General features: G+C 33.1%; 2 protein-coding genes across 6 annotated transcripts in view; one reads left to right on the forward strand and one right to left on the reverse strand.

The window, feature by feature from the left end:
• Positions 1 to 6,392, forward strand: part of LOC130896304 (BTB/POZ domain-containing protein Tiwaz) — a 74,167-nt gene extending 67,775 nt beyond the window's left edge. For all 5 annotated transcript variants that reach the window (XM_057804306.1, XM_057804307.1, XM_057804310.1 and 2 more), the window contains one exon: positions 857 to 6,392. In XM_057804306.1, the coding sequence (XP_057660289.1) occupies positions 857 to 1,010 (154 nt within the window). In that variant the 3' untranslated portion in view covers positions 1,011 to 6,392. The remainder of the gene's footprint in view (positions 1 to 856) is intronic.
• A 13,282-nt stretch (positions 6,393 to 19,674) lies between these two features.
• LOC130896866 (uncharacterized) lies at positions 19,675 to 26,311 on the reverse strand. The gene is made up of 2 exons (XM_057805230.1): positions 25,619 to 26,311; positions 19,675 to 20,577 (listed from the first exon to the last, which is right to left on the reverse strand). Exons 1-2 carry the CDS (start codon positions 26,309 to 26,311, stop codon positions 19,675 to 19,677), a joined length of 1,596 nt encoding a protein of 531 aa, XP_057661213.1.
• Between the last annotated feature and the right edge of the window lie 1,460 nt (positions 26,312 to 27,771).

The following is a 27,771-nucleotide window of genomic DNA, read 5'->3' on the forward strand; positions in this document are numbered from 1 at the left end:
CTGCTTTCCCATGTTCCTAAGAAAAATAAGACTGTTTTGCTAATTTTCTCACCATTCTCCAAAAGATGACCCAGATACTGGAAAGCCAGAAATGGTTGTAGGAGGACTCGCAGATGGCCCATGGCTGTTTTCCTACAAATGATGATCTCAATCAACGCCTACATTTCATACCAAAGAATTACGAACCAATAAATCACCCCAAGTTCCTCAAAATACTGGCAAAAAATCTAATCGCCATCCATGCAACACCGATATAATGACAACCTTAGATTACCAAGAGAGCTAAGAAATCGTATAGAGTGTCTACTGCAAATAGTAGATGATCCCCAAGAAAAAGATACAAACGATGAGCGACTGCAGACTAAAAAGACCTGTTTTTTATGCCCCTAAAAATTGAAGCGGAAGATATTTTTTGTTTGTCAAGAATGCGATAAACCAATTTGTTTGGATCATGTTAAAAAAATTGGTAACAATTGTGTAAAAAATCGAGAAAAATAAGAAAGTATACATATAAAATTCATCCATTTATTTTGTTTGTTTAAGATGTTTTATTTTAGGCTTTTTGGTTTTGGTTTTGCGATTATTAATAAATAAAGAACAAAACAAAAAAGGTAGTTTCAATTTTCGAAAAAAAAAATATGGGTAATACCACATATTATGTATAGCCGTATCTCATACCGATGGTAGTGAGAGTGTGAAAATTTTTCAGGATAGCGGTTAAAGGTTAATCAGTTTATAATAGATTACCAATGACTCTGGGTAACATACTTCTTGAATACGTGCTACTTTGACCTACTTTGACACCATTGAAGCAACTTTCCTCCTTTTTTCTTATTATAGTATAATTTTATTTCAGATTTCCTCTAAACGGCTACTGCAAATTGAATTCGGTGCAAGTGATAACGAGACTTTTAAACGCCGGTTTCAAGATAGCAGCTAGCAATGGAGGAGGTGTTGAAGGTCAACAATTTTCCGAGTACCTGTTCATCAGAAGAGTTCTACCTGGTTGATTCATTTCCATTCCAACTAACAGACAATCATTGCAGTTATATAAATGAAGAATTCTAATTATTTTAGAAAAATTATCCTCGATTCGGATAATTGCAAATTGTTTTGAGAATGTAACTATAAAATCTCATTGATTTTCATTAAAAAAAATTTTAATTGCCAACATAATAATGTTATTGGAAATAATATCCCTAACAGACATAGTTAATATTCTTTTTCATTCGATTTGATGAAGCCTTTGACTACTTAGATGGTAAACAAGCTTTTTTCGACTTAATTAATAATATTTATTATCATTTAAACAAGTGGGTTCATCAAATACTTGTATTTGTTCACAAACGAATCAAAACTTCATTGAAGAAGTCAAACAACTATCAATTATGGGCTGTGTTAGCATAATTGCGCGTATAAGAGGATGTTTCCAGAAGTACCTGGCCCAACAAAAAAAACACAAAAATTTTGGTGAAAACATATTTATTTTTCAATTAAATCTTCATTTAGTTCCATTCACTTTTCCCAGTTTTTATAATAAGAAACGTCAAACTTTTAAAAATAGATATTAACTGCCGAGATTACACCTTCATTGTTGGAAAATCTTTGACCACTAAGCTATTTTTTCAAGTCTTGGAACAGAAAATATTCTGAGGGAGCCAAATCTAGCAAATAAGTTGCATGAGGTAGCAATTCAAACTTTGATTCTTTAATTTTGGTCATTGCAATAACAGATGTGTGAGCAGGTGCATTGTCTTGATTCTTCTTAGCCAAATGCGGCTGTTTTTGCTCGATTTCTTCGCTCAAACGTTGCAATACACTCGCATAATTCTCGATGTTGATAGTTTTTCCTTTTATAAGATAGACAATAAAAATTATCCCATGCGCATCCCAAAAAACGAACGCCATAACCTTGCCTGCGCATGGAAAGATCTTTGCCTTCTTTGGGGCCGGTTCTCCCTTTCCAGTCCATTATTTTGATTGTTCTTTTGTATCGGGTGTGAAGTGAATGACCCACGTTTCATCCATGGTTATAAAACGGCGCAAAAATTTTGGTGAAACATTGCCAAACATTCGATGAAAACGAAACATCTTCCCGGCGCAGTTTTTGTTCCATTGTATGCAAACGCAGCACCCGTTTTGCTCACAGCTTACACATGTTCAACTTTTAAGTTAACATCCATGTATCGCATTTTTTGAAATGCCTACTATGTCTGCTAGCTCGCGCACTTCCAGTAAACGATCATCCAGTACCGCTTCGTGAATTTCTGGTCGACCACTGTGATGCTGGTCTTCGCTGGTCGTACGTCCTCGTTCAAAGTGTGCTAACCAATATTTTACCGTTAATAGCGAAGTAGCAGTCTCACCCAGAGTAGAATCTAGCTCAGATTTTATCTTATTTGACTAAGGTCTTTCAAATTAAAAGATTGTATCACATAACGATGATAAATTCACTGAACACGTTCACTATTGGTAGCTGCCAACAAATACTAAACAACGTGGCGACTTCAAACTCAATACATGTGCTGTATAGATTGTATTTTTCAAATACCGCCCCCTCTAGATCAGGCCAGGTACGTCTGGCACCATCCTTGTACGTATCACTTTATGGCATCCAGAAGATCTTGAGATGTGGAGAAGATTTGTCTGGTTCTTTATCTGAATTAAAGAGGTAATAAATATAATCAATACGTCTTGAAATGCTATAGACAAAAGAAATGTTACAAACGAAAGAAAATATATTGAGAATCGAAAGTATTGTTAGCACTAAAGCTCTAAGAGTTCGGCACCTGCAAGCATACTGAATAAATCTGAAAAACTGAATCCGACAGATATCCTTTAATTAATTATAAATAAATAGGGATAAAAAAACTATTATTTTTATGCACAGTTCTTGGAAACTGAGTAGAGGAAAGGGGACAAAAAGTCTTTCAGGTCTCAGTAAATCGTCACCCTATCAAGCATACAAACATTGGGTAATGAGTGACTTTTCAGACGTAAAAAGTATCCTTAAAGTTCTCCGTCTATTGGGATTTCAAAATACTGTATTCCGGAAAAGCAGAGGGCTATTTTTTAAAGGATTTGAAAGAATTGAAAATTTGCTGTAGGGAATCGTATGTAGAGTTTAAAAAAGATTGTGTTGAAAAATAAAGTAATTGCAGCAAAACGCCTGATATGAAGTCAATTTTTGGAATACTCATCCTCACCTTGTAAATAAAGGGAACCTAATGGCGGACTTTGCCTTTTTGAAGCCAGTATTCCCTATTCGAATTGCTGGATGAGAAATATAGAAAGTTTTTTTTTGGAAATGTTTCGAGGGCACTTGGCACTGATCTTGGTGGAAAATTATTAGTAATTTCTTCTTCTTCAACGTATTGTAGGCATTAGGCCTGTAGTTTCCAACTTGTCATCCTTCAGATGTTAATTTCCATGAATCCATCCATCTTTTTGGAGGTCTTCCTAAAGGTCATCGTGTCCATGGTCATTCTGTGTACGTTCCAAGCTGTTCTACGTTTACGTTCCTTTGCCACATGTCTCTTGGAAAAGAACTTTACTGGTATGTCTCAGTGCTGCAATTCTGCTTCTTTATTCTTTTTTTATAAAAAAAGCAAGCACAAGAGTAATTCGAGTGGTGTCTGCCGTGAGGGATGCCTGTGGATGTTGATCTTCCGTAGGCTGTAATCCACTTCTCCAAAGAAATAAGCTCTGGTAAATTGATGTTCTGGGCATCTAGAGTCAAACTTGGTGTTCATAAGCCATGTTTGCTTGTCGAATAGGTCTTGAAAAAACTGCTCTAGGTGGGATTGTATTAGACAACTCGGAAGAGCATTTGCCGTAGTTTTATCGGTAAAACAGAGTCAGGTCTGCGACCTTTATTCTATACTTTTTTCTGTATTGGGTCGAGCATCCTCAGGGAATGCTAAGGACGAGCTTCAAATGTGCGAGCAATATTCAATATCTGAGACTTGTAGAAGATTAGGAGCTGTTGCAGAGTATGTAGCTTTTTGTGAAGCTGCCTTGACTAAATCGACCAGGTGACCAGGAGACAGGACCAAATCCTGACCTGCAGTTCCAGCCATCTTTGTAAAAACAGCAGTCTTGGTCTTTGCTGTATTAACCTGAATCAGATTGCTTCCACCACTCTTAAAAATGATTTTTCTATTTATTCTTCCTCATGGTCCATTTTACTTCAAATATTTTTTTCTTGAATATTCTAAGCCTTTTATGTGAGTATGGTCGTATCTTTCCTATGGAGATAACTTTCTATGTGATTAAGAGAGCTGCTACAATTATGTCAACGTTGAAGTGAATTTCTTATCAAAAGCCTGATGATATCGATCAAACTATCTGGGTTTTCACTCAAAACAATGAGTTTTTCTTTGAGCAGACCTATAGTCAAGAACAATAAAAAAGGAATAAGTACTCGGGATTAAAAAATTTAATGCTTCACTATAATTTAACAAACTTTTCTTGTATTTGCAATGTTTATTGTATTTTTTGACCAACCTCAATTTTAAGCGACCCTTAAACGATTACTGGAAATGATTTTCAGAGCGAACATTCTTATTCGCAGTAGAGGTTTACGGTCAAGATTGATGGAATGATGACTGGATTAACTGATTTCCAAGAATTTTGGGATTCTAGCCTCAACTACGTTAAGTGGACAGAAAACCTACAGTCTGAATGGTGGTTTAGTGATTCAATCATACTTATCTCAGTCTTGCTAATCTTTTCACGGCGAGTCGAGCCAGTAAAGCTTTCTCAGAGAGCTACTGTCCATTTTAGTAGATCTAGACGAAAGTTCCGTGATGCTGAACAATAATTGTAATACCGCAGACTTGATCAAATATCTAAAAGACACTCAACTGTATCATAAATTGTGAACAACTGACATGTCGCTAATAACCTTGTAGTTGATGCGACATTAAATAAATAAGAATTATATTTTTAGTGTAACGTGATAATATGAATTCTGTAAGTTCTAACAATTGATTTTTTTCATGCTTCAGCTTGAAATTTGGCTGTCAACGAGCCAATGAGCGGACAAGCGTTTTTCCCTGTCTGAGCTTTATATATTAAGCGCTGTATCGACTGCGTTTTCGTATATTGCCAAAAGCTTTATTAATTTAAATATTTCTATTTTTCAAACTTCAGTTTTTTTAGTTTAACCATGTTTTATGAATGAAGATAACTTAACCTGTATCCGTACTCTCGTATGAATGTAATACAAATTTGAAGTATTAGGTATTTTAAATTTCCACAACGGCGCCAAAAGTGATATGCGCGGATCTGTATGCCGGTTTATCCACGTTTTTTAATCATTTCTTCACCCCCACTATCGTTTTCCTGTCACCGAATGCAAGAGTTACGTAAAACAAGTTTTATCTTCACTAAATTTACTTAGAGACTGAAGTGAACAATTTGAGGTAAATTTACTTCATTCAAAATGTCAGTTCAAATGATGTATGTAGGGATTTCGATAAAGAATAACGATTGACAGATCTGTCATTTATGATTGATTCTATAGGAACAAATGCTTAAAATATCCCATGAGTGTCGTATAATAGTGATTAATGTACAATAAATTTCTCCACTATATTTTTATTTCAAAGCTTGTTTCACGATTATATCTTGCACTACTCAATGCAGAGACTTCTTTGAAAGAAAAATTCTGAATATTCCTTTCTTATTTATCTTTAAATCCGATTGCCTAATTCGTAAGCATGCTTCTCCAATTTCAAAAAGGACGTTGACCAAGTCCACGTTCGGAATAAGTCAACGGCTCAATATTATACAATGCCAAAAATACTCAATCCCTTGCCAATTGAAATTAAATCAAAAACCCCCTCTTCCTGTATTTCGTAATAAATTGAGGGCATATTTACTAGAAAACGCCTTCTGCTCTGTAAACTTTATTTTATTTGTATTTTTATTTAGTTATTGTTATGATTGTTTATTAGTTTTTACAAGCTTTTATCTTCAAATTGTAACAATTTTATGAGAATAAAGCATTTCTCTCTATATCTACTGAACTATTAAGTAAAACTCATACTTTTTTATCACAAATCTAGTAAAAAGTTTGAAACATTTGATATCTGAGGTTAGTATGTTTGATTTTCTCATAAAATATAATTGGATACATTCTGGATGCAATGTGGATTTATAGTTACATTAATATCAACTGTTGTTTAGTAAAGAACGATTCCAAATATGATTAACAAAATTTTTCATCAATTATCGTTTTTTATATCTGTAACTATTTCTTGAGCAGATGTACTGATCTCAAAATAGATCTAATCGGCTGTGATCCTTCTAAAAATTTAGTTGGATCGACCACTTTACTATTGTAATATATTACTTATATGATGTATTTAATAAAATATTATTTGAAATAATTTAATTGTTTTACTATCCTTTTAAATTCCAAGAACGTTTATACGATAAGGAAAAAATGATAGAAGACATTTTAGTTACCCCAATTGTGCGAAAATACAAGAATAATTCAAGTGGGAATAAAAAAATGATACTGGGTGTATCAGGGACTTGATGCAAAATATTCGGGAGTGAATAGATGAAAATAATGCCGTGACATCAAAAAAATTTTGTTATGCGTTGTTGGGAAATTAGAACTCATATTTAATTATATTTTCTAAATTATACATTCGAACATAATGAATTTTTACGTTTGACGCAATAAATAATTCTACATTACTATCTGAAGGCCCGAGGCGGCTCATGCCTAATGGTTAACAATCCATGACTTTTAAAGGCACAACTTGTACAATCTAAAAACTACAAAAATCAATTTTTCAATCTTTTTTCAACAAAAAGGTACTCAATGTTGAGCTCGATAATATTTAGGGTTATATGTAGAGTTTTAGATCATTGTACATACCAAGCAAATCGTTCGCCATAAAGAGACATTCTGAAGAAAATGATCATAAACTTATTATTGTAAATACCTACAGGAGGTATTAAAACAATCTTTTCAAAGCCTGTCATCAATAATTATCACATCGTATATGCCAACATGCATTCGATGTATGATTTGGCTTCTGGTAACTCATCAAAAGTTACGCTTTCCGAGCAGAATTATAACCGACTGTATAACTTTTGATCGGGTAGATCCCAGCTTACGGGAAACAGGTTTGTCTATATTAAATTAATTAAGTGAACTAGTTTCCATTAGTTTTTATAAAATAATATTTTAGTCCTACCGAAAAATGGTTTCGAAGGTCAACAACCAACTATAACTATTGCTTCAGAGCAAAATGCGTTATTGATAGGATTCTTCAGTAGCAACTTCTTTAACCCTTTATCATCCAGAAAGTGCATTCAATGGAAGTAAAGTATTATCCAGTAAGACTGGCCTACGCTCGTTGGTTGCTAGATAAACAACGAACTGATAATACATTTGTTGGAAAAATACTGTTCACTGATAAAGCTGGTTTCACACGAGATGGTTTTATTAATTCCCATAATTAAGATTTATGGGCAGATGAAAATCCTCATGCTACAATTCAAAAAAGAATCAATTTTGTTTTAATGTGGGGGCAGGAATAGCGGGTAATAATTTAATAGGTTCACATTTTTTTTTCATAATAACCTAAATAGTCAGCGATACTTAGAATTTCTCCACTTCCCAAATATAAAAAATCATCTTAATAACATATTTCCATAGGTGGATTGGTCGACGGGGTCCATTTGCATAGAATTAAATGCAATAGTTTCATTTTTGGGGGGATATCTTGAAAGCTTGTGACTTTTTGCACCGATAGAACCATTAACGTTTAATGATTTATATTTTTCATATATTCTATGTGACTACAAAGTCATTGTGTATATATTAAAATAGACTGAAATTGTAAAATATTTCAGTTTTTTCGTAATTTATTCACTAAACACTAATTGTATTCAAAATTTGAAGCTTCTATGTCTACTAGAAGTGACCTAGAGTTTTGATGATCGGTCAGTCATTGAGTACCAAAATTAAAAACTTTAACTCGTTATAATTCCTAAACTACTAGCTCAAATTGAAATATATAGTGTTTATACAATGTTTACTTGGTTACTAGGCATCTAGTTTGATCCACAAGAAAGTTATAGGGGGTTGAAAACGGCCTTAACTGCTTCGAGAAAAAGATAGTACGTCCGTAACGCTTTTTTTGCTGTACTTAGCCGTGTCCCCAAATACTAATTACGTTACTAAATATGGCATATAAGAAACACATTTAAGTGATAAACTTCGAAAATCTGAGGGACTTAAAGCAAGAAGGTCGACAAGATGTATTACCAAAAATGTAAATATAAATAATTGGAAACATAACAGAAATGGGCTTGTAGTCTTTATATATTTCAGAAGAACCTATGACAAAGTTATTATAAAAGATGTGTGGAAAGAATTGAACAAATAAAAACAAATTTAGGACTAAACGCTGCAGAGGATTGAATTATAGATTATAATAATAAGAAAATAAAACATGAACATGAAATATGATAACTTTTTGATTGTACAAACAGTATTTGACATAGAAAGCGCCAAGAAGCCAGTCGTGATTGTTGCTGAAGACATAGATATTTTAGTTATTTTATATTACAGTAACTCTAACTAGGAATTGAACGATCAGAGCGTCAAAACATTAGTCTTTCCAAGGTATCCAAACTGGCAGTTTCAGATTTTAATTCAAAGGAAAAATCGAAGACATATTTCAATTGTAATAAACAACAATCATCTGAGTTAGTCCGCGAAATTGTTGATTAAATCAATATATAAGATTGCTGTAATCTTCTAATATGTGTTAAAAAATAACTTTGAAACATTTTTCCTTGCATATGTTTATTGTAGAATTTAAACAAAAATATTACTTAGTAACTAAAAAAGATATCGAATCCGTGTTTGTAGCATCCAATTCGTGCTATACAGAACAGACCACTCCTACAAGAATTTGGCTGGGAAATCTTTGATTATCCTTTATATAGCCAAGACCTCGCTCCTAGCGACTTTCATTTTTTTTACACCTTAAATCTTTTCATGCTGGTTAACATTTCAACGATGATGAAGAGCTGAAAGAACTTATTACCATGTAGTTGAAAACACAGGCGAGAACCTTCTACAAAGAAGACATACAAAAACTTGTACCACGCTATAACAAGTGCCTACAAATTTTCGAAAGCTACGATGAAAATTAGTTTAACAGTTTTAGTTTTTTGTACAACGAATATTATTTCTGTATCTTTACACTTTTTTATACAGGGTGTTTCTATATTCAGCCGACAACGCTCTGCCACAGAGAGATCTCAATAAATTATTCATTTTGATACAGGAATACGCACCCTTAAGGGGCCTAGTTGCTGATATATAGGGTGTTCAAAATTTTAAATCAAAAATTCGCAATAAATCAAGAACGTCTTTAAATTTTTTATAAATAACATAATTGGCAATGAAATTAAAAATAATGATAGCACAAATTAAATTTGAACAAAACTGTATTACGACAATAACAAAATTGACAAATTTACAGTAGTTGTTCAAACTGTTGGCCGCTTAGCGTTGGCGTTCTTGATTTATGGCAAATGATATTTTTAATAAAATAGAGAAGTTTCGTTGTTAGTTCTCAGCCAATTTATCTTTTTTCTAAGATTATTAGGATTCATTATAATTTTGTAACCGAAAATTTCTAGCATTCCTGAAATCGATCAAAAATTATTTATATTTATATATTAATCCTCTCTCAGGATAACAACCCTAATATTCTGGCCTATACGAAAGCTCTCGAATATATCCCGCAGCAAATTCCTAACCGTTTTGTGTATAAGAACGGCCTAATAATGAGAACGAGGAGAATGAGAAATGATACCGAGACTGAGCTGAAACGGTTTATAGAGATGGGTTTACCACATCCCTATATTTTTGAGAGATTGAGATAAAGACTTCAGTCTTTATCAAAATGGTATTCATCAATCAATAGATCACCTACATCAGGAACATCAAAATAAGAATAAAATCAAAATAGGAATTTTTTCTAATAAGAAAAATTAATTTTTCCTCAGTCCTTAAATCTCAAACATGTAGCTGTACTTAATCAATTGAATTATTTGTAGTTTTATTAGAATTTACAAAATGGAGTTATAAATTATTTAGATCTTTTTTATCATTTATAGCTTCTTCGTCAACCATTTCTAAAAGTTTCTTTTTCGTGTATTAGATTCTATTCCAAGAATTTTGAATCTTGTATACAGCATTACAATTAATACTTGATATATAATATTACTTCTTTTTGTTTTTTGGTGTTTTAGATTTAAATTTAGTGAAATAATTGTTGGGAAAGTTCTTGTAAATATAGTAAGGAAAAATGTTTTATGTGTTGATGTTTCGTTTCAGTTTTGTTTTTTAATTGATTGTAGTAGTCTGATTACCTTTTTTTGAATATGATGTTTATTATTTTTTTCGGATAATTATTTTCTTTCAATGCAGTTTTTGCTTTTTGAATAGCTAATCATCTAAACACAAGATCTGATAGTTGGATAGTTCTATCAGCCCACTTATTATCACTGATCTTTTTTGTGACATAGGATGATATAAATTGAAGGTCAAATATCTTGAGAACCAATATGATATTAGTATAAGTCATAAGGGACATAAAACGTTATCCAAATATTTCACAAAATTAAAATCTAAAACACCAAAAAAAAACAAAAAAAGTAATATTATATATCAAGTGCCTTGTGTTAATTGTAACGCTGTATACATGGGGCAGACATCTTATTATTTAAAAAATAGTCTAAAAGGTCATCAATACGATAAAAAATAAAACTGCATTAACGAACCATGAAATAATATTTTTTTATCAATAAATTTTTTTATCTATCAAAAATTATTTAAAAAAACTAATTTTAAAATAGTAAAGACCAAGAAACATGTACATCTAGAAGCATTGATATGTCAAAAGGTCTAAGAAATGAGAAATTAATGAAATTTAAAATAATATATATATATACATATAATGAAATGAAACGATGTATGTAACTTCATAAAGTTGGATCATGCTAACAAATGTATGTATTCTTAAAAGGGAATAATTCGGGATCATTTCAATCCTTGCGTAAATGGTGTCGCGAAAATTGCGTACAACTTGCCTGTTGATATTTGAAGAGGATGAGACAAGTCCTCATCCTTGATACACGAGAATATGACAGGTGAACAAAGAGTACACAACCAAGAACCATCCCCAGCTTTTGACTTAAAGCATTTGACATAAACAGCCAAAAAATTCTTAGTGATTACATAAAACTCACTAAGAACAAGGGTGCTTAAAATATGCACCGAAATTTTTGAATAAACGCGCGACAAATTTAGTGTCGTTAAAGTTGCTTCACTGGATGTTAGACTGGTCTGTTCCGAAGCGTACTACATAACCTCGTTTTTTAGTGTACTTATAACCAGCCAAAACTGCTTAATTCAAACAAAAATTCACACGCTGGTGTCTCCTGTAGTGGTATAAAAGAGAAAATTGATTGCACCAAATATTAATTAATAATAGACGAGACTTGGATAAACCACTATATTCCGGAGAATAAACACGCGTCTAAGATGTTGTGTACCGTGTTTTGAGAAGCGATATTCTAATCAGAATTGAGATATTGCTGCAAGACAACGACAGACCGTACAGCTTGGTTAACAATGTATATATTAAACGAATTCGGTTTAGAACACCCTTCTTTATAAGAAAATGGCATCCGTAAGCTTCCGGAGAAGTGGCAAAAGTGTGTAGAGTGATGAAGACTATCTAGAAAAACTGAACAATATCAGCTCTGTAACTTAATAGTAACATTTTTATAGCATAACCCTCGTATATAAATTAGAGTAACGGACTAAAAAGTAATACAGCGGATATAACATTTGAATTATAGCCCACATATTTTGATGAATAAAAATTTGTTAGGTTAGGTTAAGGTAGCTTAAATTAGGTTAGGTTAGGGTCGTCCAACATCAACCTGTCTGGCTGTACGCCGTTTTCTTTAAATTCCATCTGTACGCAATCTTCGTCGATACCCATTTGTTGCAAAAATTTTCAATAACCGAGGTACCTGGGTACCTCCATGAGTTAGTCTTTCAATAAACAATTTTTTATACCTGAAGACGTTCATATTATAAACCATCTCATTAAGGAGTAGAACAGAGTAGTTGACTACCGAAAAAACCCTGTTTCTATAGAAATATTAACCTCGTAAAAGAGGACTGATAAAAGGATAGCCTGAAGCTTGAAATTTTTTTGGTATAGTGATGAAATTGTTATAAATAATACAAAACTACACAACACAAGCTAAGTTTTCAACGTACCTTGAAATTTATATATAAATACTGGCAGTTATACGAGGGCTGTATGATTTCTGAAAGACGAGTGAGAATCTCTTGAGAAATATTATGAGAACCGTATTTTTTTCAACCTCCGTTAGACTATAAATAGAAAACAAGTTCATATAAAACAATAATTTTATTACCAAAAGATTGGTACTTTTCGACATAATCACAGAAGAGATTGATACATTTCATATCTGTGGACAAGCTTTTCACTACCCTCTTCAAAGAGTTGCATCTGGAAATTCTGTAGACAAAGCAGTAATGGTGACTCTGCGGTTTTCTTTACCATTCTGACAACTCGTTGAGAACCAGGTCATCTGAAACGACAGATTTGCGTCATTTGCTCCCTTCCTCACGCCCATCATTTCAGCCATCTTTAAACTTTCGACACCATTCACGCACAACACCATCACTCATGAAGTTTCCCCATACACACGACTCATTCTCCGATGGATTTCTGCAGCACTATGGCCTTCAGAATCATACTTCGCCACTCTTGGCATTGGCATCAATAATGGCGTACATGTTTACGTGGCTGTAGCACAACGCCGACTGACACCTGAATGTCAACAATGGCGGAGTGTGTAGTGCGAGAGCTCCGCAGTTGCCTACAGCGCATGCCCGCTTTCTTATACCTGTATGGAGGGATCGGAGATTTAAAAAAAACCCTCGTAGTTAGAAATGTTAAAAAATGGTGGATATCGTATTTTTTCTCGAATAATAACAGGTGATGGAACATATATACTACTGTAAGCTATTCCTACCTGCAGCTCTGAGTCAGTCGAAATTTGAGGGTTAATGCTGCATCAGGATAATGCATCAAACTACAGAGCGGACAGTTGAACTTTTGAGTGAGAAGTTCATTGAACATCCACCTTTTTCACCTGATTTGTCCAAATAGAATTTCTTATTATTCTTAAACCTAAAGGAACAAATAGTAACAACATTTTTAGTATGAAAATGATGATGTTAAATTGAATTTACACGGTGTTAACAGATAAGTACTGCCCAAGTTTCGTGGTATCATTTAATATATAGACTGTCCCAGGTATAAGTAAATTGTGTGAATTATTGGTTTTTACGTTGTACTTATCTTGAATAGAGTTAGATTGAATTCAGTACAAATCTCAGTAAATAGTTTCTCATTTGGAATCAGCACATACACGTTAAAATTTTTTATGTTATGATATTCGCTTTAAAAATAAGTACGTGGTTTTACATATACTTAATACCCTGTATTATGTTTTACATGATGTGATGTATGGAATATTATACAATTATATATCAAACAATCCTCAGGCTATAAACTTTCGTTATGAATAACAGTTGTTAAATAATAACACAACTCTAATAAAAACGGGCACAGTGCTCGAGGGTGTCACTGTACGGCGACGGCGTCGATTGTCTAGCGCCGCAGGCGTCCCGGCACCCAAAGCGCCACGGGTGCTGTTGGGGCCCTGCCTGTAGCGCCTAGAGCAAATTTTTCTTTGTTGATGATGATATTGAGTTTCGAAGCTGGAAGGTGTATATACAAGGTGCTGTTAGAATAATCTAAAATATAATTTCAGCATCCAGTTATTGACTTTATGCATTTTTCTTATTTATATAAAACAATTTAATGCATTTTCACTATTATGACATTATTCGTGTGAATATTGAAACTATTAGTGCAAGTACAATAATTTTAACTGAAAAATGACAAAAAAATCTTCAGCTCTTTTTTAATATGCTGTTCTTAAATTGGTATAAAATATATGTACAAGGTTCTTCGCGACGAGCTGAATCGATATGCATTATGTGAAAGTACTGGGACTAGTGTTCTGAAAATTTGCTTGCATGGGTTTTCCGAAATGCTCGTTTCAGTTTTCTGAAACTTCCAGAAGTGAACTGAAACTTCGTTATTTTAAACGGAGTGCTATGGTTTCTATTAAATTTACGTCAAATTTCAATATAACTTTATATGAGACAGCCTTTCACTTAAAAAAATTATATTTCTAAGTTTAAGTGAGTTAGGTCTAATATTTTTGGGATTTGGGTAAATAACACTTACAGCTTTCAAAATCTGTAAAAACCTTGACAAAAATATTTATAGGGTGTTCAGAAAATGGTGCCGAATTTCGCTATCTAAAAACTTCGAAAACTTAATTTTTTCAAATGACAACCCCCATTTTCCTCTTTACCATTGGATTCTATGCTTTCAATTAAGGGAACTTAGTTAGTAAATTCATATATCTCAAATTAACGGTTTTTGTAGAAACTTGAAAAACTGAAATCTTCATGGTTTTTAATTTCATTTAAAAACAAATAAACAAACAATGAAAACAGCTTGACGTTAAGCGTTGCAAAAGTGTTCATCATGTCCCGTTTGGGATTTATTAATAAAGAATATTTCAATTTGCTGGTAATATACGGGGCATGCGATAGGGTTATTAAACGAGCCTGCGATACTTTCCGTTTGCGAAATCCGGATAGACCACGACTCACCCCTGATTCACTTACGCGGCTTATTCATAATTGTAAAACCCACGGTCAGTTTGTTGCACCGTGCAGCAAAATGAAACCTGTTGAAGGCAATGAAGCAATTCATTAACCGATGCGGAAAAAAATTTGGGAATATCAGAGATAAGTATTCACAGGATTCTTAAAAAACACAAGTTCTATCTATATTCACACTCGTTGGTACAAAATTTAAAGCCAGGTGACGATCAAAGAAGAATTGCTTTCCCTGAGTTTATATTAATTAAAACTCAGGAAGACGAAAATTTTTTACAAAACTTAATTTGAACGGATGGGTCTAAAATTCAGAAAAATGGAATATTTAACCGACATAACTTCCATTATTGGAGTGATACTAATTCTCACATTTTGCGTGAAAAACAGTTTCAAGGGTACTGGAATTTAAATTTTTTTGCTGCGATAGAAATGTCAGTATGCTGGTGGTACATTTTTATGACGAAAATTTGAGGGTGAATTTTACTTCAAGTTTTTGTTTATTTCAGGTAACAGATATCTATAAATATTAGAAAATTATTTACACCCACTTAATCTGAATTGGAATCAGCTGTGATATCAGCACGACGGAGCCCCGCCACACGGTAGTGCGCTTGTAAACAACTTTTTACAGACTTATGGCCTCCTTGTTCACCGGATATCACCCCATAAGATTTTCTTTGGGGTCGTATAAAAGATATCGTGTATGCTTCGCCGCTAACTATAAAAGAAGACTGTCGGAAAAGAGTTCGTAATGCATTTCGAACTCTTTCACCGCAAGAAATTCGAAATGCCACTCAGCACGGGCTTTTAAGAAGAATCCATGAATGTTTGGAAGTTGGGAATAACCATTTCGAACTTTTACTTTAGTTTAATTTTTTGTTTGGTTCTTCTCCTCTTAGTAGTGTTTTTAAATATTTTCTAATCGACTAAAGTATTTTAATTTTTGATACGTTAACTTTTATTATTCTTAGTTCGCCATCGGCAGGTGACAATTAAAAAACATGAAAATTTCAGTTTTTTCAAGTTTCTATAAAAACCGTTAACTTAAGATATATAAATTTACTAACAAAGTCCCCTTAATTTAAAGCATAGAGTCCAATGGTAAAGAGAAAAATGGGGGCTGCTATTTGAAAAAATTAAGTTTTTAGATTTTCTGAATACCCTATATAAATTTGTCAAAGTTTTCACTGATTTTGAAAGCTGTAAGTGTTATTTGTACAAATCTCAAAAATATTAGACCTGACTAACTTAAACTTAGAAATATAATTTTTTTAGTGGAGGGCTGCATGTGTCAAAAAATTTCGAAAATGTGAAATAATTAAAAAATGGTGGACTTTAGGCATACTATGCCTTTTATAAAGATATACTGAAATTTTTCGTGAATTCCAAAAATTTAATAAAAATATAGCAAATTTTTATGCGCGCATCAGAGACAAATCTCAAAAAGCTTTACACAAATTTCAAGTTGCTGCCTCGATCCATTTCATTATAATAGATCCTAAACACAGTCAAGTTTTATTTACAGTGACTTGTGTCCATCATTTTCAAGAATTAGGGACGAAAATCATTAGAAGATGACCCACGTGGGGAAGGTCCTAAGACTCCAGAGAATATTAAATTAGTGGAAAAAATTATTCCGAGTGACCCTTAGGTTAGGTTAGGTTAGGTTAGGTTAGATACATCTGGAATACACTGATGAGGCGTTGCTTGTAGTACATCGGATTTGATTGCAATTGTTTTCAGTGAACCTTTACACTTGCATCTTCTTTCCTAAATACACCTCTAATAAATAAACTCTTCAGTTTAACGTCCAATTCGGTAACGGTGTTCACCTAATATTAATAAAGGTTTCCTTCTAAAACTAGATATCACATTCATTGTAAGAAATTTATTTAAAAACAAAAATTACAAAACAATAATATCGAAGAAGCAAGAATATTAATAGATATAATATATCGGCGCACTAATAATATATTCACGATTTTACTCTGGAGTCTCTGAGTCTCTGGATGGTGAACATTAAATAAAATATTAGATAAGCATTGAACATCCCTTCATGTTTTTCACAAAACCAGTTAAAAATTCCCAGAACTATCTGTAGAGTATGTCGAGTTTACCTAGTTAAGTGTATAATACGAGTTCTGGCTATTAAATAACAAGACTGATTACGAAAAAGGGTTTTTTTATAAAAATTATCCCACATTCGAATCCTCCTCTCCAATATATCCCCCTCCCCTCGCCACACACCTTTCCATACGTTTTTTCCATTGATCCAAGCAGTGCTGGTTAGTCTTCTTTGGTGAGTGCCTTTAGCAGCTCTGCTGTTTTTTGCTTTACCGCTTCCATCGACTCAAATCGGGTCCCTTTCAAAGCAGATATTTTTCTAACCTTTCAAGGAAATCTGAGCAGACCCGTTGACGGAGGAACTTTTGGTGAGGAGTCACATTTTTTGGCACCAACTTTTACAGACTTTTATCATGTGTAATTCCTCGTGTAAAATTTTTCTAATCTTTTCTTTATCGGCGTTTACAGCCTCGGCAATCATCCGGATGCTCATTCGACGATTTTCACGCACAATTTGGTTGATTTTGGTCACTGTTTCCGGAGCTGAAACAGTCACAGGTCGATCTGGGCGCTGGTCATCTTCAGTGCTCCTTTGGCCGTCATTAAACCACTTACACCACTCAAAAACAGGCGCACGAGATAGAGAATTGTCACCGTTAGCCCTCTTGCAACAATTTATAGCACGCAGTCGGAGTTTTTTTCAACTCACGTTCGCTCGATGCACGCATTCAGCTTTTCAACCTATTGAAAGTTTTTTTTTTGTGTTTGTTCACACCCTTATTATATTTTCTGGAAGTATCGAAAACAAAAGTTCACATAATTCAATAGAATCCCATCCTCCCCAACAGCGATGAATTGTTAATAACAAGAATTAATCCCCCAGAGGTATATTGGTCCACGAAAGGGGTGGAAACGGGGATGAAGAGAAGTTGTGGCGAGCCCTAACACGCATCTTGTTCTGACACGGGACCAAAAAGTATAATGCTTTTACCTTACGGGCACTTCAAAAATTATATTAATTTCGTAGCTAATTTCAATTACCTACTCTTCTTAATTTGTCAGGAATGGTAATTTTGAATAATTAATTTTGAGAAGTTTTACACTCAAGGCGCTTTTGCAACATTTGCAAAACTCAATTACAATCAACGACGTAACATCGAATGGATATAAGGAATCTATTTTAATTCGGGTGAGATTTACAATAAACAAAATATTGGACTATAAGTTGCATTAGAAAATATCATTTTAACTATAATAATATAATAATAATAGTAATAATGATAAGAAATAAAACATTCTCAACTCAAAACAGCGCTATGTATTGGGGTGGTTCGAAAAAAATGTTTTTAGAAGACGCTATCTGAAAATTGTTTGTTCTGTATTCATTTACATAACGAAAGTTGCGTTTTGAGTGTTCCATGTAGTGAAAGTGACAACAAAACACTTTCGGTACGCTCTGGAGTAGAAAACTTGAACTACCTCAAATGTGACTCTGTTGACAGTTGACAGTTTCACTTCGATGATTTTGCATAACCTTAAATTTTCAATTTTCTGAAATTACTTGTTTTATCCGAAGTTTTGTCTAAATTAATGAATAATAATGAATGATGATGAAAAAGAAAACATTGCAAATATCATTAAGTACATTATATTGTTCAATAAATAAAATGTTTATAGTTCTCTATCATTTATTTTCAATCCTCAGTGTAATTGAAAGAAAAAGTTTTGGTTCTTCGTCAGATTCGTCCAACAAAGTAGCACTTTCAGTCCTTGGCATACAAATAACTATTTCCGGATTTCGTAATTGCAGAAAACATATAAATTATCATCTTTAGTTCGTGTATGCAGCTTGAATTGCTGAAAATTTATTTCTAAAACTTTTTTGCCCAATGGTAATGGAATAACATTCTGTAACATATTTTCTTCAAAATATTAATTAATTTTCTTAAGGTTGATTTCGATATTTTCTGTCAGTTTTAAATTTTTCTTTATAATATTGTAACTATACCGAATGTTTCAATTATTAATCATGTTAAAAAATTTAGAATACCAAATTTTTATTCAGCCGAGGCGTTGGAAATAAAACAATACTAAGTATGGTATCAAAAAGAGTCGCAGCTCTTTTGGAATCGTTCGAAAGAGCGCTCTTTTAGATGAACAATGCCAAAGAATCGATTTTCGATTCACTTGCCCACCTCTGGTCCCTCTACGGGACTCAGTGGCATCTCGGCATTCAAAGTCCTACTCTCGAGTAGTTATATTTTGTGGGTAAAAGGCTTAAGATTCCATGTCTTTGGGGGAGGACTTGTCCTAATACGAATGATACCCCCTTTGTCAAGACCCTTGGCGTATATTCACCAAGAGAAAAGTGTTTGGGCTCAAATTGCAACAAGTGTACCGGATGATTAGCAGACAATCACGTTTATTACTCGGAACTAAGCCCCCCATATACAAAACTGTATTAAACCCCCTATGGACTTGCTATTGAGGTTAATCAGTAACCTGGAACTTAGAGATCCTACAGAACTTTAAAAAAATACTGTTAAGGACCATAACAGCCACTCTATGGTACATCCCTAACAGAATAATAGAAAGAGACAGAGAATATATTCTGTAATGAGGGTGTGGTGAAAAAAAAAATCTATTCCTGTCAAGTAATATACTATATTTTCTCTACGACAAAAAGTACGAATCACATCACCAGTGCATACAATAATTCTCAACTTAATCAAAATCTATTATAGTTTTATAAGAAATTATTTGTTATATTTCTTCCATAATAGTTCTCCAAGGAATACTAATGATGCCACGCACATTCCAAACGTATAAATCATAAGTACACCAATTAAATGAGAGAAAGTTAGAATTCTTGTTTTATCGGGTGTAACTTTGATTTTAAATTTCTTATCTTTAAAATTGAATCCGAATTGTTTCAATCTTAACAAATACTTATTAAATTTGCTAATATAAGGTGAGTTTTTTTGAAAAACATACACATTATAACCTGGAATTAAAGATTCTTTCAGTATATCATATCTAGTATCACCTTTATTGAATTTATAATTATTAATAAAATATTCGGCAATGTCCCTTCGAATTACAAAAGCCAAATCGTCATAGCGTGATGAATCAAATATTTCTATTTCGGTTTGAATAACAGGAAGCAACTTATCTTTCAATCCTAACGAATCCGGCACATATCCGTTTTTGAGAAAATAATCATTAATAGAAATTTTAAAGTTGCTTTCTCTCAATTCTTCTAAAGTTTTTATCGTTCCTTCTGTTCTATTCATCACCAACATACTCGTTAAAGAGCAATTAAATTGCGTATTTATAACTACCACACCAAATATCCATAAAATAATGAGATATTTGATTTTGTCGTTAATTTTGTTGAAGCCAGGTATCGGTGCGTTAACCAGGATCAAGGAACCGTTCAAAATATATTTCACAATATCCATTCGATTTTGTCGTGTTTGCCTCGCATACGTTAATAAAGATACAATTAACATCAATAAAATATCGATAATAATAACTTCTTTTGAGAATATTTTGAAAAATTGTTGATATAAAGGTCGTCCTTTCGGTTTAGGTACTAAAACTACTTCATCCTCGATACCATATGGATAAGATGAAGAGGAATTTTCCCAATAGAAACACTGAAAGAAAGAATAACACGTAAAATTATAATCAAGACACAGCTAGCTAATCAAATATGTTCAGGATTTAACACCCGCACAGATTTCTAATTCCGAACTCGTCCAATGTAACCTCGGACGTGGGAATGGATTTTGTGTGCATTTATCCTTTTTGTGATATTTATTACGAAATAACCTCTAAATTATGTGGTTTTCTACGGAATTGTGTTCAAAAAACGTGGTCGTTGACTTTATACTCACAAATATCAAAAATAAATTATAATTTTAGATATTCATAAATGGTTCATGTAAGTATGTAAGTTCAGAACATATTCTGAACAAAGCATGCGCATTTGACACGTCCAGAAGATATTCAAAATATATTCGGGATGAGTCCAAATTATCTACCGGGAACAAAGCTAATAACATCCATAAACTTCCGTACCGAAATTATTTTGAAAATTAAAACAAGCTTTTACCATCCGAATACCATTTTGACATAGATGGTTGGTGATCTAAAATGTAGTTCAATCATAAATGTGTCAATTTCAAAAATTTATATATCTCTGCTTTTTAGCTACGTCAAAATGAAATTCCAAATTGTGTGTTATTCTCAAAGAAATATTCAAATGCGTTACTTAAACAATAGTGACAGTTCAAGTACAATGACCAGTAATAATTATGATTAAATTCAAAATCTTATCCCTAAAAGTTCCATTACTGTAATGGATACTATACAAATTACCATTTAAAATTAGAAGAGCCTTCAGCAACAAGTTGTTTGCAACAAACATATTGGAATTTTATTCTATTTCCTAGATTAGATGGCGAAACTATAAAAGACAATCGCTTACTGTGATAATCTACAGAGAGACTTTATAACCATAGGAAATTCAATTAATGTAACATTCTAGATCTCTTTGCTTCCTATCTATCAGGAAACCCAACAGCCTTATTCAGTGACCCATGTCATACAATCGAGGATCTCTCAAATACTCTTAACAAATTTTGGTCGATCATCTAAGAATATTAGCAACAGCTCTGAAAAATAAGCAAAGCAAGTGTTTGGCTTCTCCACAATCTGTCCAAAGAAAACAAAGTCAATTGTTTTTTAATCGATTGATGACTGAAAACTAAAATTGGACCTATATGATAATTGAAAGTAAACAAAAATTGCGTATATTGCGTTAGGAGCCAAAATTAAACTAAGAGATCCAAATCTCCACATAGTATCTACTAGAAAACGTGTTTAGAAAAAACATCACTTAAAATGTTCAGAAACGGAATCATATCCTAAGACATGTCCCAACAGAAATGTCATTAAATGGTATACGGACGGATCTAAAACAGCGTACAGAACTAAAAGAGGAGTGTACGGGCCCAGAACCAAACATTCTGAAAGTCTGGGCAACACACCAAGCATTTTTCAAGGAGAAATTCATGAAATTAAAAAGTGTGTCAAGGTCAATCCATGGAGGAACTATCGCAAACAGGAGATCATCATCCTGTCCGATAGCTAAGCAGTCAAGCCCTTCATGGGACCCGAATCTTCTGTGGTATAAGCTACAGAAAAATAGAAAAAGCACTGGAAAAGAAACAAAACCAATTATTGGGACAACCTACAGAGGCTGAGACAGGCAAAGACTTTTCTGGAAAACTATAACCAGGGAAGATGTGCTGAATGTATCAACCTAAGTGAGAATAATCTAAGAATACTAATAGGAGTTACATCGGGGCACTATCGCCTTAACAAACACCTGAAGACGCTAAACTTGGCAGATACTGCGGCTTACAGATTTTGTTACACATAATACGAAACCCCTATCCACATTCTGTCAAAGTGTGACTTTTTAAGAGGAATGAAATTAACAGATCAGCTGTAAACACTGTGTTCTCCAGAACTGCAGCAAGAAAGGGGGTATAAAAAATTTTTCTTTATCTGAAACAGAAACAATCTAGAAACAGAAGAAGGTTCAGAACAAGCAATTTCACAGTTAAACAATACTTGCATGGAAGAAACGTCAGAAGCAGTGACAAATTTGGATAGTGGTGTGTCTCAAGAAATAAATTTGAATTCAGAACAAGAACCCGTGTACGATGGAAAGTAGTTCAAAGCAATCAAACGATGGTACGCCTCAGAAAGATGAAAGTAATTCACCTTTAAAAAGAAGAAAGACTCCAGAGGTGGCTATGTCTAGCTCGGATATTTTCGAGGCAGATCTGATTGCGATATATATGGTGTGGTGTTTGCGAATCCGAACTGAATATTGATGATACTATTTACTGTAGTAGTTGTAATATGAAAATGCACGACAAGTGTGTAGAGTTGGATCTATCTACGAAAAAAGTTGATCTGCTTATTATGCCTTCGAGGAAAAAAGCTCTTTGACAACCAGAATGATTGTTTTGAAAGGCAAAAGAAGCCAGCTGAAAAAATGTAAAACTTTTCGGAAAAAAGTTTTCACTTCTGTCCATTGGTGATTGTATAACACTATTAAATCCACCAGTCGATCGAGGACAGCTTGATTTACCTTTAATTATCAGCGCAATTATTGACACACGGCATGGTGTTTATCAGGTCGGGACGAAAGATGGAATAAACAATGATTGGTTTCCTCGGAGCGATATAAGGAAAGCAGATGTCGATAGAGAAAAATTAATATCATTACGAGAAGCATCTTCTATGCAGTCAGTCTCGGGAGGACAAGGGTTTAAAAAATGCGGATGCAAGCCCGCAAATAAACAATGTGGAACAAACCGGTGTTCTTGTTTTAAAAATAAAATAAAATGTAAGTCACAATGTCACCAAGTCTCCACGTGTTGCAACAAATGATTGATTGATACGCAAAAAATAAATAAATAAGACTTCTTTTATCCTATATTTTTTATCTTATTCTGTAAACCCAGTAGTCTGTTATCCGAATTTGAGATAAAGTCCCAGGAGAATAGATAAACGCTTGGTCATTTTTCGACGAATAATCTACTGTCCGGCATTTAGGTAATACTCAGGGAGAATAGGCATGCCATCAGCCAACTGCCTATTATCCTGGGATATTAGCTGAAATCCCAACTTATCTATTGACCTACGACCCCAAATCTAAATATACATACATACAAACTAAGAGTTAGCAACTTTTAACTTCTTAGTTCACCTCCTCAATTTTGTGAAATTATGAGCACAGAATACGTTAGCTCACTCTTTAATCATAATCATAGAGGGTTCATTTCTATTGGTTTACCAGTAATTAATAATTATCCTTAATTTACTGCATCAACCAAAAATTTACCACCAAGAAAGTTTCAATTTTGGCTGCATAAACCAAGCTTTAGTAATGCGAATTATTCTTGTTCAAATCTTATCAAAGATAATAAGTGGGATAATGCATACAAAAGTATTCAAATTTATTTGGTCCTTTTAATTTTTTTTATAACATTAATTGGAAGACATAATATGTAATATTTTTTCTGTCTATTACTTATTTCGTAACTTTTGCCATATGTTAAACAAGGTAAATTCGTCGCTAAGAGACCTACTTGTCGGTTGTCGGAATTTAAGGGCTCATTTAATCCCTTTAGGTATATTGGGACAATATACATAAATAAATAATGCACGTTATTTTGACTAATTATTATTTAAGAGCAACATTTATATAATGGTAATAGTTACGTTAGGTTAAGTTCTTCAAATATCAATTTCAGATTATAAAAACCCTTCCCGACACTTATTGTTTGATCTGCCATAGGCGTAGATACCTCATTTTATGAATTTAACATTATTATAAATACTTTTGGAAATTTGTATATCATAGCAAGAAAGTATTCGTTAAAAAGCAATCGAATAATTATTATTTGGACGGCATTATACGCCGTTATTTAGACCGATGCACTTAATTATAGTCCTACTTGGAACTTGGCAAAAAATCATTATTATACCTCGTTAACTTGCTACAACTGAATATTAAAATATAAAACGTAAATAGACGAGTAAAATGTATATACCTGTAAGGGCGTTTGGTTTAAACAAGGTACCAGACGTGAACTGAGCCCTTTTTGTACCCCATTCGTCTATTAGAACTTCGGTAGTCTTTTATCTGACGCAAATAATCTTGTCGCTATCGACCGATCCTTGGCGGTTATTGCCATCCATTCAGTTTTTTGTGTTTAAACATGCTGACAAAACTTGACGCAATTCTTCTAAACTGGTATAATTGTATTCAGGATAATTTACACCCTCTTGAATAGCTTTGTCAACTGATTTCAGTTTTTCTTCACATGTTTGTGAATGATCCAGAGCAACCCCTCGACTATTCGATAAATGAAAAATTTATTTACTCTAGTTAATTCAGCAATTCTTATTATGACTGCATTCTCAGATTGCTGAATATTTTCATTTTTAAACTTTCGAATATATTTAAAATAACTTGCTGTATTTGTACATCTAAATCTTCATTATTAAATTCATACCTGTTTTTATTCTCACTACACTGTGCAATTTCATTGCCTTTCCTTCATCCGCTAATGGTCTAAAGAACGCTATATTTTTATTTATTTAAAGAAATTTATGAATTATATAAATCTCAACAAGCCACGCCACTGCTTAACGCAGACTGTCTAGCAGGAATATTTCGAATAAATTATGTCCATACGCCCTCCGACAGATTCGGCCTATAGAAATGCATTTATGTTTTCAATTCGATGCTAAACAGAGGAGATGATGAGTCCAGGGGGACTGAAGGTTTTTTAGATATTTACCGAATTTTACACGGGGAGTAAACAATATTTTTCATTTCTTAATTAGTTATAAATGCCGTGCGTATTTATGAAACTGGAAGAACTATACTAACATGAAAACTTTGTATTCTTACATACGTTCCAATTTGATATTCTTTAAAATCTTCAAGGAAAACACTTTGGCTACCAATTTACATCCGTCCTTTAAAAATATGAGTCACTCTATACATTTGTAGTACCCTACTATAGGTGGTAAAATTTTGATTACCAAAGATGATTATATTGTTAGAAAATTTGTGTGAAATCACATTTAATTTACCCTTTCACTTACCTCAAATACCCTTACCATGAATAAATCAATTTTATTATAATATAGGTATTTTCCAACATCTGATTCTGTAAGAGTTCCATCTGTATTTAGAATGGTGGTAGTAGAATTTTGTTGTTTCGATATTAGATTCAAAATGGCAACATCCTCACCAGCCCAAACGTTATATTTATTTAAATAAGCATAGGGTGGTCGTTTGAAAAATAATACTCTTATCGGATATCCGTACATATTCTTTGTTTTATCTTCAAAAAGTTTTTGACAACGTTCTCCGAAATGTTTGATTCTCACAATTGAATTATCTTTGAAAGGGTTATACGTATATACCTGTAACTTATTATGAACGAAAACTACGATGAACTTAGATATATGTTTCGACCAAATATGTGGCAGTAATCGATTTAAAAACTTTTTGTTAATTACTCTTTCGCATATAACAAAAGATATTTCCATGTCCACTTTATATAACACACTTTCCGCTATTTTGACACTCTCGTCGTATATTTGGGGATAATTTGCTACAAAAATAATCACTCTCTGTATTTTGAATTTTTCGTATATGTTGATGTTATCGATGTATGGTAATATTGCGCATTTATGTTGAGAAATGTACCAACTAATAACTGGTCTAATATTCTCTCTGGTATCTAGATTCAAAAGGCAAGTCGGCACAGTAACAGATTCACAACTTGCCATTTTTTCGAAAAATGCACGTAATTCAACGTCTACCAAATGTATTTTTGTAGAAATTTGTACAATTAAACAGAACAAAACAATGTTTTGTAAGAACATGTCTATATCTAATCAATTACTACTAGGTCCTTTTATTGAAAAATACTATTTATTAACCCATTAATGTTATTGGTTGTTTTCTATGGTAGTTGATTGATTAAATTACTTGTTAATTTTGAACAATAACAGAGCTAAGCAATCAACTAATTCTACTTTTCATTTTTAAAATTGTTTCATTATGAGAATGCGTTAACTTTGTAAATTAAATAATTAATTGGATGTGAACCACAAACCACTCATTTTATATACTCCACACTCCACAGATCACCTATATTTGGATCCGTGATTCTCAAAGTGGTCTAAGTGGACCACAAAGGGTCCACGGGGGTCCATAATCGTAAGCGGGGGTCCATGAAAATTTCTTTGGTTTCGATAGTGAAGAACTAAAATATTTACTTGACTTTTCCTATAAATATAGGCAGATTAATACTTTAAGAAGAAGTACAACGGGTCGAATCCTATTCTGAGTGATTTTTTTTAGAAAAAATTGATTCAATTCACAAACATTATTTCGGTGGCAACAGATGGAACTCCTGACTTATTCGGATAACATCGGGAGTTAATAAGCCATCTTTAAAAAATTATACCAGAAGTAAGTGCGATCCAAAGTGTAATTAAAGCAGTTAACAAAATGATGAAGACTTACAACGATTGGTGTTACTTACCGAAGTACGTTGGAAATCCATTTGATAAAATGGAGGAACAACTCGTGCTTATAATATAATAAAAAAAATATACTGTAAATATATTTTATTTTATTTTTATTTTTCATTTCATAATTAAAATACCGAGCTGCATCTTGTTGTCTAATCTTCATGACAATCACAATAACGAGTTGGTACATTGTAACAAAAGTCAAAATTTCATGGCGGGTATCAAAATCCCGAATTGGCTCACGCCCTTAATTTCACCAAAGATATTGAAATTAATTTATTAATAGAATCATTAGAAAATTATGTGGCTGATGGATTTGCTTCCAAGCCATTTTCTTTCAGACTCGAAAATTTGGTCTATTGTCGATCTCCATTTTTTGAGTTATTTGTTTTTTCAAATGTTTTTGACAGAACTTTGTATTTTTCATCCAAAATTACTAATTCACGGTAGTTGTTGCATTCTTCCTCAACAAGAGCCATATTTTTTCAGTTAATTATTCTCCTTCATATTTAAAAATGTCTCTTGGAATATTGTTGTTGGTACCGTTATGACTAGATCTTCCTCTTCATTCATTCCTCCCTCCAATTCATTACCGTTTAGTCCTTCCTCATTTCCATTCAGTGAATATTTAACATACTGTGTGAATCCATTTATTTCCCCTTCTCTATCTCCTAGTAGATATATCTCTTTGCTTTTAAGAAACCAAGGTG

Source organism: Diorhabda carinulata, chromosome 7, assembly GCF_026250575.1.
Source record: "Diorhabda carinulata isolate Delta chromosome 7, icDioCari1.1, whole genome shotgun sequence".
Classification (NCBI taxonomy): domain Eukaryota; kingdom Metazoa; phylum Arthropoda; class Insecta; order Coleoptera; family Chrysomelidae; genus Diorhabda; species Diorhabda carinulata.

Bases quoted from the DNA above. Each gene is read 5' to 3' on its own strand.
- LOC130896866 (XM_057805230.1), bottom strand. From the start codon at position 26,311: ATGGCAAGTTGTGAATCTGTTACTGTGCCGACTTGCCTTTTGAATCTA. The intron at 20,578-25,618 runs GTAAGTGAAAGG...TCTTTCTTTCAG, and splicing joins TCATGGTAAGGGTATTTGAG to TGTTTCTATTGGGAAAATTC.